The 12,696-nt window shown below is 40.1% G+C and overlaps 1 protein-coding gene across 5 annotated transcripts in view; it reads right to left on the reverse strand.

The window, feature by feature from the left end:
* Positions 1-11,067, reverse strand: part of LOC145445197 (3-galactosyl-N-acetylglucosaminide 4-alpha-L-fucosyltransferase FUT3-like) — a 59,918-nt gene extending 48,851 nt beyond the window's left edge. For 2 of the 5 annotated variants that reach the window (XM_080323360.1, XM_080323362.1), the window contains exon 1: positions 1,311-1,947. In XM_080323360.1, the coding sequence (XP_080179486.1) occupies positions 1,311-1,466 (156 nt within the window). In that variant the 5' untranslated portion in view covers positions 1,467-1,947. Of the gene's footprint in view, positions 1-1,310; positions 1,949-10,277 lie in introns of those variants that run through there. The other 3 variants (XM_080323363.1, XM_080323364.1, XM_080323359.1) reach the window with 3 other exon arrangements.
* Positions 11,068-12,696: the final 1,629 nt, after the last annotated feature.

Genomic DNA, 12,696 nt, shown 5'->3' on the forward strand with positions numbered 1-12,696 from the left:
GCCCCGGCTAGGCATTCGCAAAGCGAAAACACAGAAGAGGATTCGATTTTCGCAGAGACTTCGCTATATATGGGCATTTACAAGCGAAAGGACAAGACGAATACGATTTTCGCTGTGATTTCGGTATATATAGATTGTTGTGCGTCTATAAATGGTAAAGAATTGTTATTGAACAGAATTTTAGGTGGGGCAATGCCCCAGTTGCCCTATAGGACGAGCCGCCACTGTAACTTACAGTCACTAAAATTTGACCTAGTAAGCAAGTAGTGGAGTAGCAGACTGGAACCACGGGCCACATTATCATGTAAGACTGAAAACTGTCCGCGAGCCGGACAAAATCCCTTCGCGGGCCGGATCCGGCCTGGCCAGACTTTTCAGTGACTGAACAATCGATATTAGGTATAGGCAGACATGTTACTATAGCTGAAAGACTATCTCATCCTAAAAAAATGATCTTGTAGGAAATCCCTAGGACGTGTTCTAAGCGCCTCGGTCTTGGTAGTGTATGGGCCATTGTACGTCAAGGCAATATGCTCATATCAGCTTACTCTTCATCGATGTTTCCATGGCCGAAGTCTTTTCAGCCATTGAGGAATAGTGTTGTTGGTTACAGGCGAATAGCTTATTTTGAAACAATTTCACTACTTTGATACTGAAATCGATTTCAGATTTCAAAATGCTTTATCACATTCTTCCAAAATCACAAACCAGATCGTCGGTCGCACGTGGCTGCATGTTGGTGACCCCTGGTATAGTGCAAAACTAGACAAGCTTGATGTACAGACGTCAACTATTCTCTTGCTTATAGGAATGCACAGTGATTTGATAGGAACTGAGCTTGATTTTTGCTGCATTTATTTTTCATTCACAATTTCATTCAATTTTCAAGTTTTTGCGAATTCAAAAATTCTAATTCTAATTCTCATCTATTCTGGAAAAAGCTGCGTAGCTCTAATTCTAATTCTAATCTAATTTTGAAAAAACTGTGTAGCTCTAATTCTAATTCTATTCTAATTTGGAAAAGCTGAATATTTTCTTGTTGTCCAAGTCTGCACTATAGGCTATGTTACATCAGTTCAATTCAACGAAGAATAATTTCAAATAGCATTTCTTTGGAACAGGATCTCCGTCCAATGTGATAGTGGCAGATATCGACTTAACGATATGCATGCATATTGCATACCTTGATCGGCTGTGGATATGCCATGGAAGCGATGTAATCCTTAGATGAATATACACTTGTGCGGAAAGGATTAATTCAGAAACGATATTTAAACGAATAGAAAAATGTATATCAGAATATGTCTTACCGTTGTTTCTTCTCGGCCTGGTGTTGTGAGTGATTTCACTGATATCCCGGGGACGAGTTTGTCGGATCCAAATAATATTATCACAGAAATTGAAGTAAAACATATAATAATAATCACAAATAATGCAAGTCTTATATTAGATATCTTAGGAACCATTCTGTACACGAGAAAAAAGAAGCTTAGTTATACATAGTAATCTGCACCGCTATACATCAGATAGCGACAGAGCATTTGCACAATTTGTGCACTGCTGTCTTGTGTTATTATACCACTATCTTTTCTGAAGTATTCGCCGCAATCAGAGGGAATAGTACCTAGGGATGGTGTGAACGTGAGTTTCACCGAATGGTGTGACGGTGATGTGTCCGGCTGCTTGATCGGTAGGTCGTGGGGTCAGACCAAATACTCGAAAACTGGTATCCGCGGCTATCTCGCTAGGCGCTCAGCATCCACGGATAGCATGGAGGAGAAAAGTGGTGGTGCAGACTAAATGACCTTGCTTGAAGGCCGTATCGCATCTCCATCGTCAAAGCATCTCGATGGTGCAGGTGAAAAATCTGATCTCTCTCTCTCTCTCCCACGTCCACGCTTTGTGTGTGAACCTCAGAAATGTAGAGGTTCACGTTCACAAACGAACCTTGGTAAGCTCTGCACTGTGGACCTTTTCATATATTACAATTTTTCACGTCATTATAGCATCTTCGGTTGAAATTCATTGCATTGCTTTACATTGCATTGCATTGCATTCCATTGCTATAGCTCAGAGTAATCACTACTAACAGTGGCGTAGACAAGGGGTGGATTTTGGGGTCGCAACCGCTCCCATTTCAAACTTGTACTGATTGGAATCAAATCTATATAGTTTGTTGCCAATTTGTAGCGGTCATTAGTTCCAGTTGTAGCTGCACATTTCAAAAGCCAGTATAGTTTGTACAATTCTGCATCCTTGTCATCATTGTCTTTAGACCAGTGGTTGTCAATCGGGGTCCGCGAAGCAATTTCAGCAACCTAATTTGAAAAATGTACGATAACCTAATTTCTATTATTTCGCGAAACGGTTTCGCTTCATAATTGTTAAAACTCAAGGACTCACATAAACAGAATGGCCGCCTGAGATGAAATATTCTACCGTGCAAACTAATTTTGATTGTCAAATTGTCAATAGCCTACTGATACAAACATAGTGCTGTTTAGAGATGTTTTGTTAGGGTTTCGGAATACATTCACTTGAAAAAAAGCCATTTTCTCCTGTGATATACATAGCCGCTTTTCGAGAATAACTTCAATATGAGCTGCTATATAGAAATGACTAGGCTTGACGTTATATTGGTGCCATGTATACTGCGATCAGACCCAATAAAGGTGTCGTCGGAAACGTTACGCGTTATTATTGCATTCGCCACCCCCACTACCTATCTATGTGCAAGTTAATGGAGTTATGGCACTCGTTCATGTCAAATCGACGGCGCGGATTTCCGAGACACGGCAGTGTATTTCAAGAAATGCAGCCACAGAATTCGTTTTGAAATAATAAACGTCTTCCCAATTTCTATATAAATAGTATGATGTTAATTTCAATGAAGGTCATTTTGATTCTGTTTATACCTAGCCTACAGTTAATATTGGCATAGGACAGATGACGGTTACACAATAATAGAGCTAAATTTGAACTCAAACTGGGGGTGGGGTGGGGGTCCGTGGCGGTCCAAAGGGGGTGCGCACAGCCGAAAAGGTGGAGAACCACTGCTTGAGACTGATCTGTGTTCAACTGTAGTCTATTGAAATTGCAATATCTGATAGTTTCGCATCGTAAACGCTTCAAGTCCCGAACAATGCGATAAGTGCGGTCGAATGAACTGGCCAAAGTTGACAGCATTACGAATTTTATTTGTAGGAACCATGTTGTACAATTTGATTCGAATAGCCGTGTGATTGAATAGACTCTTTGCATTTCAACTTTGGGCCACTTTATGCGTGGCGCTGGCAGCATAAAAAATCAATACTAAACGAACATACACCTTGCTAATCTCCAAAATTTTACTTGCTTTATTACAAAAGTTTGCTCGAAATATTCAGCTTTATATATTCAGCTCGAAATATTTAGCTCCTTTACAGCTCTTACAGCTAACCTAATGGACAGGGACAACTGAAAATCGGCATACATAACGCTCGAGAGGTAATGAGGACGCTCGAGAGGTTTGCATCTCGAACTTATCATCGGTCCCCACCCGGTGCGTCTACAGGCGCACGACCCGGGGACCTATGAGACATACTCTCAAAAGCTCATATGTTACATTTTTTCTTGCCGTGTAATATAATCTAAGCTTCAAGCCAAAGAAGAATGTATGTATGGTCGCAACCGTCACAAAAATACAATTAATACTAACTCAAATGTTGCCATAAAATGACGTTTCGATTTAGGCTCGAACTTATGAATTTGAGGGCCCAAACATATTGCCCGTAAATCAACATTGTGACTACCAATACTTCACATAAAAAATGATTGCTGGTTTGTTCGTATTGTAGGTTACAAAGAAAAATGTATGCTTCGATCGAAATAAATTTATTTTACACCACCCAAAACAGAAAACATCTGTCAGAGACCCCATAACTCGCTTACGTCGAAGTATTTTGTATGTTAGGAAAGATTCTGCCAGCATGCAATTGTAGACAAATTCACAGAGTGTAATCATGGAATTATCATGGAGAATATTTCAAGTATTTTCGGTCGCAGTGATCCATCGGTACCACATCTCTCTCCTACACGTCACTGCTGGGATTCAGTCAATATATATAACGAAGTAAATAAAATATGCGTGCTCCTTTTATTATCTCCTAATGTTTTATGGTAGTATTCAATATCTAAAACCCATACTGACATACAAATAGTTGTCTCGACGAACAATGCGGCAACACAACTCAGTACGACAAACGTGTCTCGGGCATGGTAACACAGTGATGCAAGGCGTACAGTACAACCGTATATACAATTAACCGATCATGAAATAAATATTTAGTTTACGCTATGGAACATAATGGTTCAATATGAGGCAGGCCTATACTATACAGGATTTCCGGAGTATAGTTTCAAAGGCGTTACATTGATGGGGCTTTGTTTAGTTTTGTGGTTGTTTGCAACGGTTTCAAACATGACAAAACAGACGGAAGCAGAGAAAATAATGACATTTTGAATACCAGTTTGTTGCATGTACTGCATAGTCCAGTGTTGGGATCAAGTCGCTACCTTCGATTCACGAGTCATCTCGAGTCATTGCACATTTTGACTCGAGTCAAGTCAAGTCAATCCGAACATGCATAACATAGTTTGATTTAATCGACACCGTTTACTTCATGACTTGAAATTGACTCGTAAATTTTGCTCCGAGTCACGAGTCAATTGATATTTTCGAAGCGCCGAGTCAAGTCAAGTCAAATCATTTTTGCAAAGTGACTCGAGTAGAGTCAAGTCATACGAAAATGTTGACTCGAGTCAAGTCATGACTCGAGTCATTCCAACACTTTGCATACAATTACAGTCACAATTACATTAACGACACACTCCAGTGTTGGGAACAAGTCATCTGGAGATTTTGCAGATATTTGTGGTAGTCAAGTCGACTCACTCCATCTTTTAAGGTGACTCGAGTCAAGTCAAGTAATTTAATTTTAGTAAGTGACTCGTGTCGCTTAAAGTCAAGTCGAATAACTGGTTGCTCTCACATGTAACTCCAGTGTGTTGAGAACATGTACAATTGTAGAATGTAGTGGCCAACGTCGATCGCGATCTACCAGTCTACCGGCTGAGTCGATCTCGGCGGTTAGGGCGGTTACTATTTAAATGCCATTTCTTAGGCATGTGGTTATTTCTCCGTAAATAATAATTTGCGTATCTACAGTATGAAGACCGGTGATTCGCGTAAGCGATGTCTTGAAGCCTGGAAGTGGGCCGTGCTACAAGCCGGCAGGATGAGCAGAAATATTACGTTAGTGGTGTGAGTGCAATATCCTGTTTCGCTCACGGTTATGCCACTACGAACTGCGCTTTAAATTCAAAGCTTCGAGTGACACCACATTGTGTATTGGCACATACAAGATAGGGCTTGAATTCATGGCTGATAGTGGTGTGCGAGCATAGCACCGCAACATTATGAGGTAGGCTATTTACCAAATGAATAAAGGTAACCTATCTTATGTTATAAGCTAGTCAAATCGGTAGCAAAACATAACTCAAACACAGTCCTTACCATAGTATTAGCTAATCACGGCATGATTCCATAATAATTCAAACGTCGCGGCTAGCTCAAAATCTTTCCCTCAAAATGAAAGCCGTCAGCTCCACAGAGAAGCGCAATCGCAAATGCACAACGGTACCTGAGCTGAGTAATGAGTATGGTATTAGGGCTTCAAAATGGGAGTCGTTTGGTCAAAATCGAAAACAATCGCCGATGTCTGTTTTCCGCGTGTCGGTTCCTCGATCTTTGCAAATGATTTGTACCAGATAAGACCCGTAAGTTATCGTATGCCCCCGATTCACCCAACTACAGAAGCTTAAGCGGGTGTCACAATATGATATATTTCGAAAATGCTTCGGCAGAATTCAGGATCACCTCTATCTGTTGCATTAACACATCACAGTCATAACGATTTGCAGTAGGTCAGTCATCTATAGCTACTATCGCGTTTCCGCAAGTTTGCCACCTACTTTAACTTAATAACCAGATTGATTTGAGCTACTTTGCGCAGGGCTCGTATTCGACCTCACGAGGGGAAAAGAAATTGAAACTCACGTATGTCCTATTAGTAATTAGTTGTAATCACTGAATACGTGGTGGCTACAACTGATTTCCGGAATTGTGCTCTACGGTACATGATCAATGTAATATTACATACAAAAAAAAAATGAATTAGTTACAATAACTAGCGCACCCTTAAGCACTTCAAGACCACTGCGATGATGACATAATTCCTCAAACTATGTAGGAGCTATAGACAGTCTCAGTCACCCGACACCGATAGGCCGTTCTGCACTGAGATATCGCGAAACCCGCAACATATTTAGTCCTATCACTACTCAGTGCTCATGAGTCATAATTCCCACACTGCACATGCACAGCGCACAGTCGCATTGCTTTGTAATTGATAGGACCTGTTTGTTAGTGTACGGTCTACAATATCTCTCCCTCTCACTCGCTGTTTTACATGGTGTGGTTAGGGTCACCATACGTTTTTTTTCTAGTCAATCGACCACAAAGTGGGAAAAATTTACTCTTTTTTGAGAATTCTCCTCCGGTTTTGCTAGTCTGAAATTTCTGAAAAAGTGTCCTCTTTTCAGATTTCCAAAATATGGTAACCCTATGCTGTGGTGAGCTGCAAAAGCTACACGATTTGCTGAAGCAGCAGCACAAAAGTATGCTATTTTCGTAAAGGCACATTTCGCGAACGCGAATCTACAAATTATATTGATGCTCGCTTTCCGTACATAAACGCGAACCTTACGTTCCCATCATCTCCACTCGATAGATAACATTGCTCGCTCAGAGAGAAAATATAGACAGAACACACATAGGAACTAGCAGTCAAGCAATTCGAAATATGTGGCCTGTGGCTATTACCTGATGAATATTCCAGTACCTTTCAGCCTTATTGCCTATCTATTAGTTGTGATCATTCCACCAAAATTTCTTGAAGCCTGTCTTGTTGAAGTTTCCATTCAGATTGCTCCAGCCGCATCTGTTGTCATGCCGCCAGACGCCTTCGAATAGTCAGAAGCGATATTCACTGCACGAGTTATGAGCGATAGGGATGGTGTGAAGTGAACGTGAGTTTCACGTTGGCGTTCTGTATGTGAACCTCAAAAATTCCAAGGTTGATTCTGCACTGTGAACTTTTTTCATGTAAAACAATTTTTCACTTCCTTATAACATATTTGGTTGAGATTCTTTGTATTTCAACCACTCTATGCATGGTGCTGACAGCATAAAACAATCAGCACAACAGGAGCACGCACCTTGCCGATCTCAAAAAATTTACATGCTTTGTTACAAATATTTGCTAGATATATTCAGCTTTCCGTTTGTGAATATTTAATGGCTCTCTACTGCGAGCTTGACCCGCAATCACACAGCATCAAAAACGAAATACAATGGGTAGTCAGCGAATGCGGCTTATTCAACCAATCATTGAAATTGATATAAAGAATACATCACTGTTTAATGCAAAAAAAATGCAGCATGCGTACGGGATCCATCTTGATTTGAATGTTTATTGCGTCATAAAAACCAGATCTGTGCGATTGGGGCGTTGGCTACTGTATAGGGTTACCATACGTCCTCTTTTAAGAGGATTTATCCTCAATTTTCACAAAATTGTCCTCGGAGGACGCCTAAATGTACTCTTTTCTCAAAAAAAGTATTGAAATGCCATGAAAAAGTCTACTTATAGGCAGAATTTCTATAATCAACAGTACAAAATATCGTAAAAACGGGAGTCGAGACAAAGTGATGACCTTTTTTTAGTTAACGCAGAAGTTATGGTAGAAAATTTTACAAATACATCAGTTTTCTATCCGGTGCTACAGCTTTCAGAATTTTTGAAAATTGTCCTCTTTTTCGCAAAATATGGTAACATGGTATGGTACCGCTGTATAATTTGATTATAGGATAATATCGGTAGCAAGTATAGAAACCCATTTTACACTCTGCTCAATATCAATGTAGCAATAGTCAGACGCCGAATATATTTGTCCAGTCTGACGTCGACCGTAAGTTTATATTCCCTTTCAAGTCCTCGTTGAAATTGTTGGGAAAGCGTTGGAATATTGATTTTATAGGATTATTATAGCATTTGATTGCTTCAGTTGATGCATTTGGTGACGTTTAAAAAGTTAGCATGTACTTTCGCATTGTTGCATAATGTGGCCTTAGTCGTGGCTAAGTATCGTGTATTACTCTGAAGAAATGTAGGGTTAGATTTAACAATATGACGTCAAGTGACGTCATAGGTTCACGTTGGTGTTTACACAGAACCTTTCAAAAAGGTTCGCGTTCACACGAACCTGAACTTTTCAGGAGTTCGCACCATCCCTAAGCGATATCACTGAACATGACGGATTAAGGTACACAATACACAGAATAATACAAATCGTACTGTTATTTACCCATGGATACATTTCAGATATCCATATATTCTCACTTTTTAAAATCTGAAACTAGAAATAGAACTAGAACTACTCAACAAAAACAACGTTAGACAGTTGACCGTCAACTAAATGAGTAGTTTGTACAAGTCCGTGCTTGGGCCATTCGTGGGATTTAATGGCCGTGGTACACTTCTATTCGAGACAATATTTTCATCGAGTAAAATATCTCAACATTTTAGTGATTGAACTTTCACTGAGAATGGCTAGACCAGGGGTTCTCAAAGGGTGGGCAATGGCCCACTGCTGGGCCACAGGAGCATTTTGAGGTTGGCCACAAAGCTATTTAGAAAATTTCAGAATTAATGTAATTTTGTTGTATTTCTTATGTTAAACGCTAGAACTATATTCATAAACCTGACCTGTAAGAATCCCATTAATTGATTGTATCATTGGATTGAATATTCCGACATCACAACTTCAGTTGGTTTGGTACAAGACATACAATGTACATTGCAGTGTTGGGATCAAGTCACTAGCTTCGAGTCATTTCGAGTCATTGTACATTTTGACTCGAGTCAAGTCAAGTCAATCGATTTTCGAAGGTGACCCGAGTCCAGTCAAGTCACTCGATTTTTGGAGGTGACTCGAGTCAAGTCGAGTCAAGTCAAGTCAAGTTGCCTTTTCGAAGTATGAGGCATGATTACGTCATTGCATTTTGCTAGCTCTCTGAAATACATATTGAGTGGTCTTTGATTCTGAACCGCTAAACAAATATAGAGTTGAATACACACGCAAGAAGGCACTGTGTCGCTCACATATATATATATACTACGTAAGTAATTACATAGCCTCAGTTGATAGTTACCAGCCAAAATAGAGAATAGAGAACGAACTTATAAGACGCAATACATTACCCATTTACAAATGGTTGAGGAATATATAAACTATATTCGAATTCAATTTCAATTTCAATAAAACAAGAGGTTTGGTTAAGGTGAGCATAGACATTTGGCCATTCAATTACTTTGCTACTAGTTAACGACAACGTAAGCCGTAAGCTTCGACCCCTTCGTTTGCGGTCAATTTATTTGTGAGAGAACAATGGAGGCTCAGTAAAACGCACGATCATTGAATGATTGGTCGCCCTCATGGGTTACACCAACGTTTCGCGAACAGTCCAAACATATGCAAGATACAGATTTTTATCGACACCGATTACTTAATGACTTGAAATTGACTCGAGAATTTTCCTCCGAGTCACGAGTCAATCCACATTTCTGATACGCCGAGTCAAGTCAAGTCAAGTCATTTTAGCAAAGTGACTCGAGTCAAGTCATACGAAAAAGGTGACTCGAGTCATCCCAACACTGGTACATTGTCCAGCAGGCATACTAAAAACTCTTTCTCCACTTCTCGGTAGTACCCAATTCATTAATGAATTGTTTGAAGCTGGCCCAGAATGATTATATTATTCTTCACAATAGTGGAACTAAAACCCCAATCACACAGTGGATGCGGGGATTTGATCATTGTGTTTCGCGACGCGAATGGAACAGCGGTAAATTAAGAATAAAATGCGCACATTTTAGAGGAATAGGCATATCAGCGCCGTCGATTAACTATTGATAACTAACCTACGTAGGTTAGTTATCTATAGATTTCTTAGGCATTGAGCGGGATTATGACTCTCAGATAAGAAGTGGGCCACAGCACATTTTCAAACTCGAAAGTGGGCCACGGCCAAGTATAGGCTGAGAACCCCTGGGCTAGACACTATAAGACTGACGACGGAGGAGAACTATAATGTATAAGTCATTCATTCCCCATACCTCGGTTTGGTTTCGGTCTTCAACATCCAACCATGTCTTTGATACCTCGAGCACTTTTACAGATCCCAGTGCTGACATAATCATGACAATGAAAACGATGCAGATCAGCATAAACACAAGTAATGCATGTCTTATCCATAGATACTAGTAAGCATTCTGTAACTGATGAGGAAGAAGATTAATGGATTGCGGCAAAATGAAAATATGAATGTTCCTGCCTAAGGCTCAGGTGACTCCCTTATATTGACACAAATATGAATATATGACCATTGGACAGTGTTAGCAGGTGATGTGGGGTTTTGGATATAATGTTTTTCGTTACGTCTCAGGAAATCCGTCGTATTTCGTTGTAGAATATTTTTGCAGTTGTCAATTTTTCAGTGTGAATGGGCGACTGGGTGACATTAGGGGCACACGATTTGAATTGTCGAACGTGACATCTGCACTTCGAAAACAACATTTTTTCCACAGTATTTTCACATTCCAAGAGCGTTCTAATAGTCAACGCCATGCCGTTTCCTATGGCCATGAACTGTTCCTGGAGTTTCATTTCGTCTGCCATTTCGCGAGTCTTGTTAACGAAGTAAAAACAATGGGTGGTGGTGCTGTAATGGAGGTGAGATGAAACGAAATGTTCAAAAACACAATGTCGTCACTGGTACGTTACTTGTATGCAGATGAAAACCAATTTAGTTCTACACCAGCAGTTATTAACCTTTACGGACCTGGGAAACACATACACTAGTCTGCACGTCTTCGGGAACCTTAAATTTTTGCAGAGTAACAACGAAAATCTTCCACAAAACACATCTAATACAATACTACAATAGATTGTGGGTGTACGAAATGACTTTTCATCCACAGAGTTTTACAAAAACTGAAAGTTTAGAATATGATTTTCACACAAAACGAAAACATGACAATGGACATTTATTGCAAAGTCGGACTTCCGCTGTTCCCTTTCTGATTCCAGTCCAGAAACGCGAGGCTGAACTTTGGATAGTTTCATCGCATTATTCGATCGAAACGCAACAGCCTGATAGCATTTGCTTAATTGCAATTGAGCATATAAATACTGGAGATATAATTGGCATGTCGAAAGGACGGGGTTTCGATTTCTATCTGTAACCTCCCCAACGTACGCCACTGCACACGATGTACCAACACAACAATTACAATTCGACTACTGATCGCACCTAATTGCCTGCAAGTTACGATGGCCAAGACTGGTCACAAATCATGAGTATATGAGTTGAGTGTGTATCTTGACCTCCATGGGATTCAGGACTAGTTCAGAGAACCTCTGGGGTTCCTGGAAACCACTGTTCTACACAAATATTTTATACATTTTATAAATAGTTACATTAAACCCAGAATATACGCAAAACAAATTTATTCTTCTGTGGCCGCGACGAACCAACTCTCTAAATCGTGATGCACATGGTCATTGTAGATCCACGGACGGGAAGTCTATTACTTGGGAAGTTTGGCATGATATTAAATTCCAGGGTTGTACTAAGTCACAAGTTTCCGAGTCACCAGTCAATACCACTTTTGTAGTTTTGACTCGAGTCAAGTCGAGTCATTGTCAATCCACCACCTAGCAGGACAGAAACAGCATTTCGTTAGCCCCACCAAAACGTTGGTTGGTCTGGGGCTCCCCATAGGATGATAAACCAAACTGTCCGCTTTTACACCGACATTTGTTGTAATGTTTATTGAGTCACTTTGTGTCGTATAAACTGCGCAAAGCGACAAAAAATTTATATAAATTCACTATTGAATTGGTCAATATCATCGGGAAATGCTTATTTGTTGCTATAAAATTTTTATCCTCTCTCTGCTCGCGTATTCAGATTGACCGGTACAGCTGAGTGGGGCGTATTTGAAAATGTACGGCCCGTAAATAATTATTACAATTAAACATATTCGGGCGGACCCATTGGTAAAATCACTTTGTTACAAGATGTTATTTCGTGACCTCCTGTCTGCTATGTCAAAAGATATTGAAATCGCCCAAACGTACTAAACTAAAAGACGCACACGATTTCAAATTGGTATTTCTTCACTGGCAAATAATTTTTCTCCGTGGGATAGCATTTGTCTCGTGAGATTCAGATTGTCAGGACATGAACAGTCGGCGGCAGCCATTTAGGCGCATATGGACATGAACAATTAAGGATATATATATATATATATATATCGAGTTTTCGGTCAGCATAAGGGCAGTCCTTCTCGGACAAGGTTTTCTCGCTGGCGATCGTTCTGACACACTTTTTGGAGTCGCATGTTACATTGCCTAAAACTTCATATGTCTTGGTGCGTCGTGGCGCGGTAATGGCCGACGCCGAAAGGCGCATTTCTATAAACCATGCATATTTTTCTTGGAGGAAGGGTACCCAATAATCAGATAATTTAC

Source organism: Botryllus schlosseri, chromosome 8 (genome assembly GCF_051294905.1).
Source record: "Botryllus schlosseri isolate E-star chromosome 8, Bs_hap1, whole genome shotgun sequence".
Classification (NCBI taxonomy): domain Eukaryota; kingdom Metazoa; phylum Chordata; class Ascidiacea; order Stolidobranchia; family Styelidae; genus Botryllus; species Botryllus schlosseri.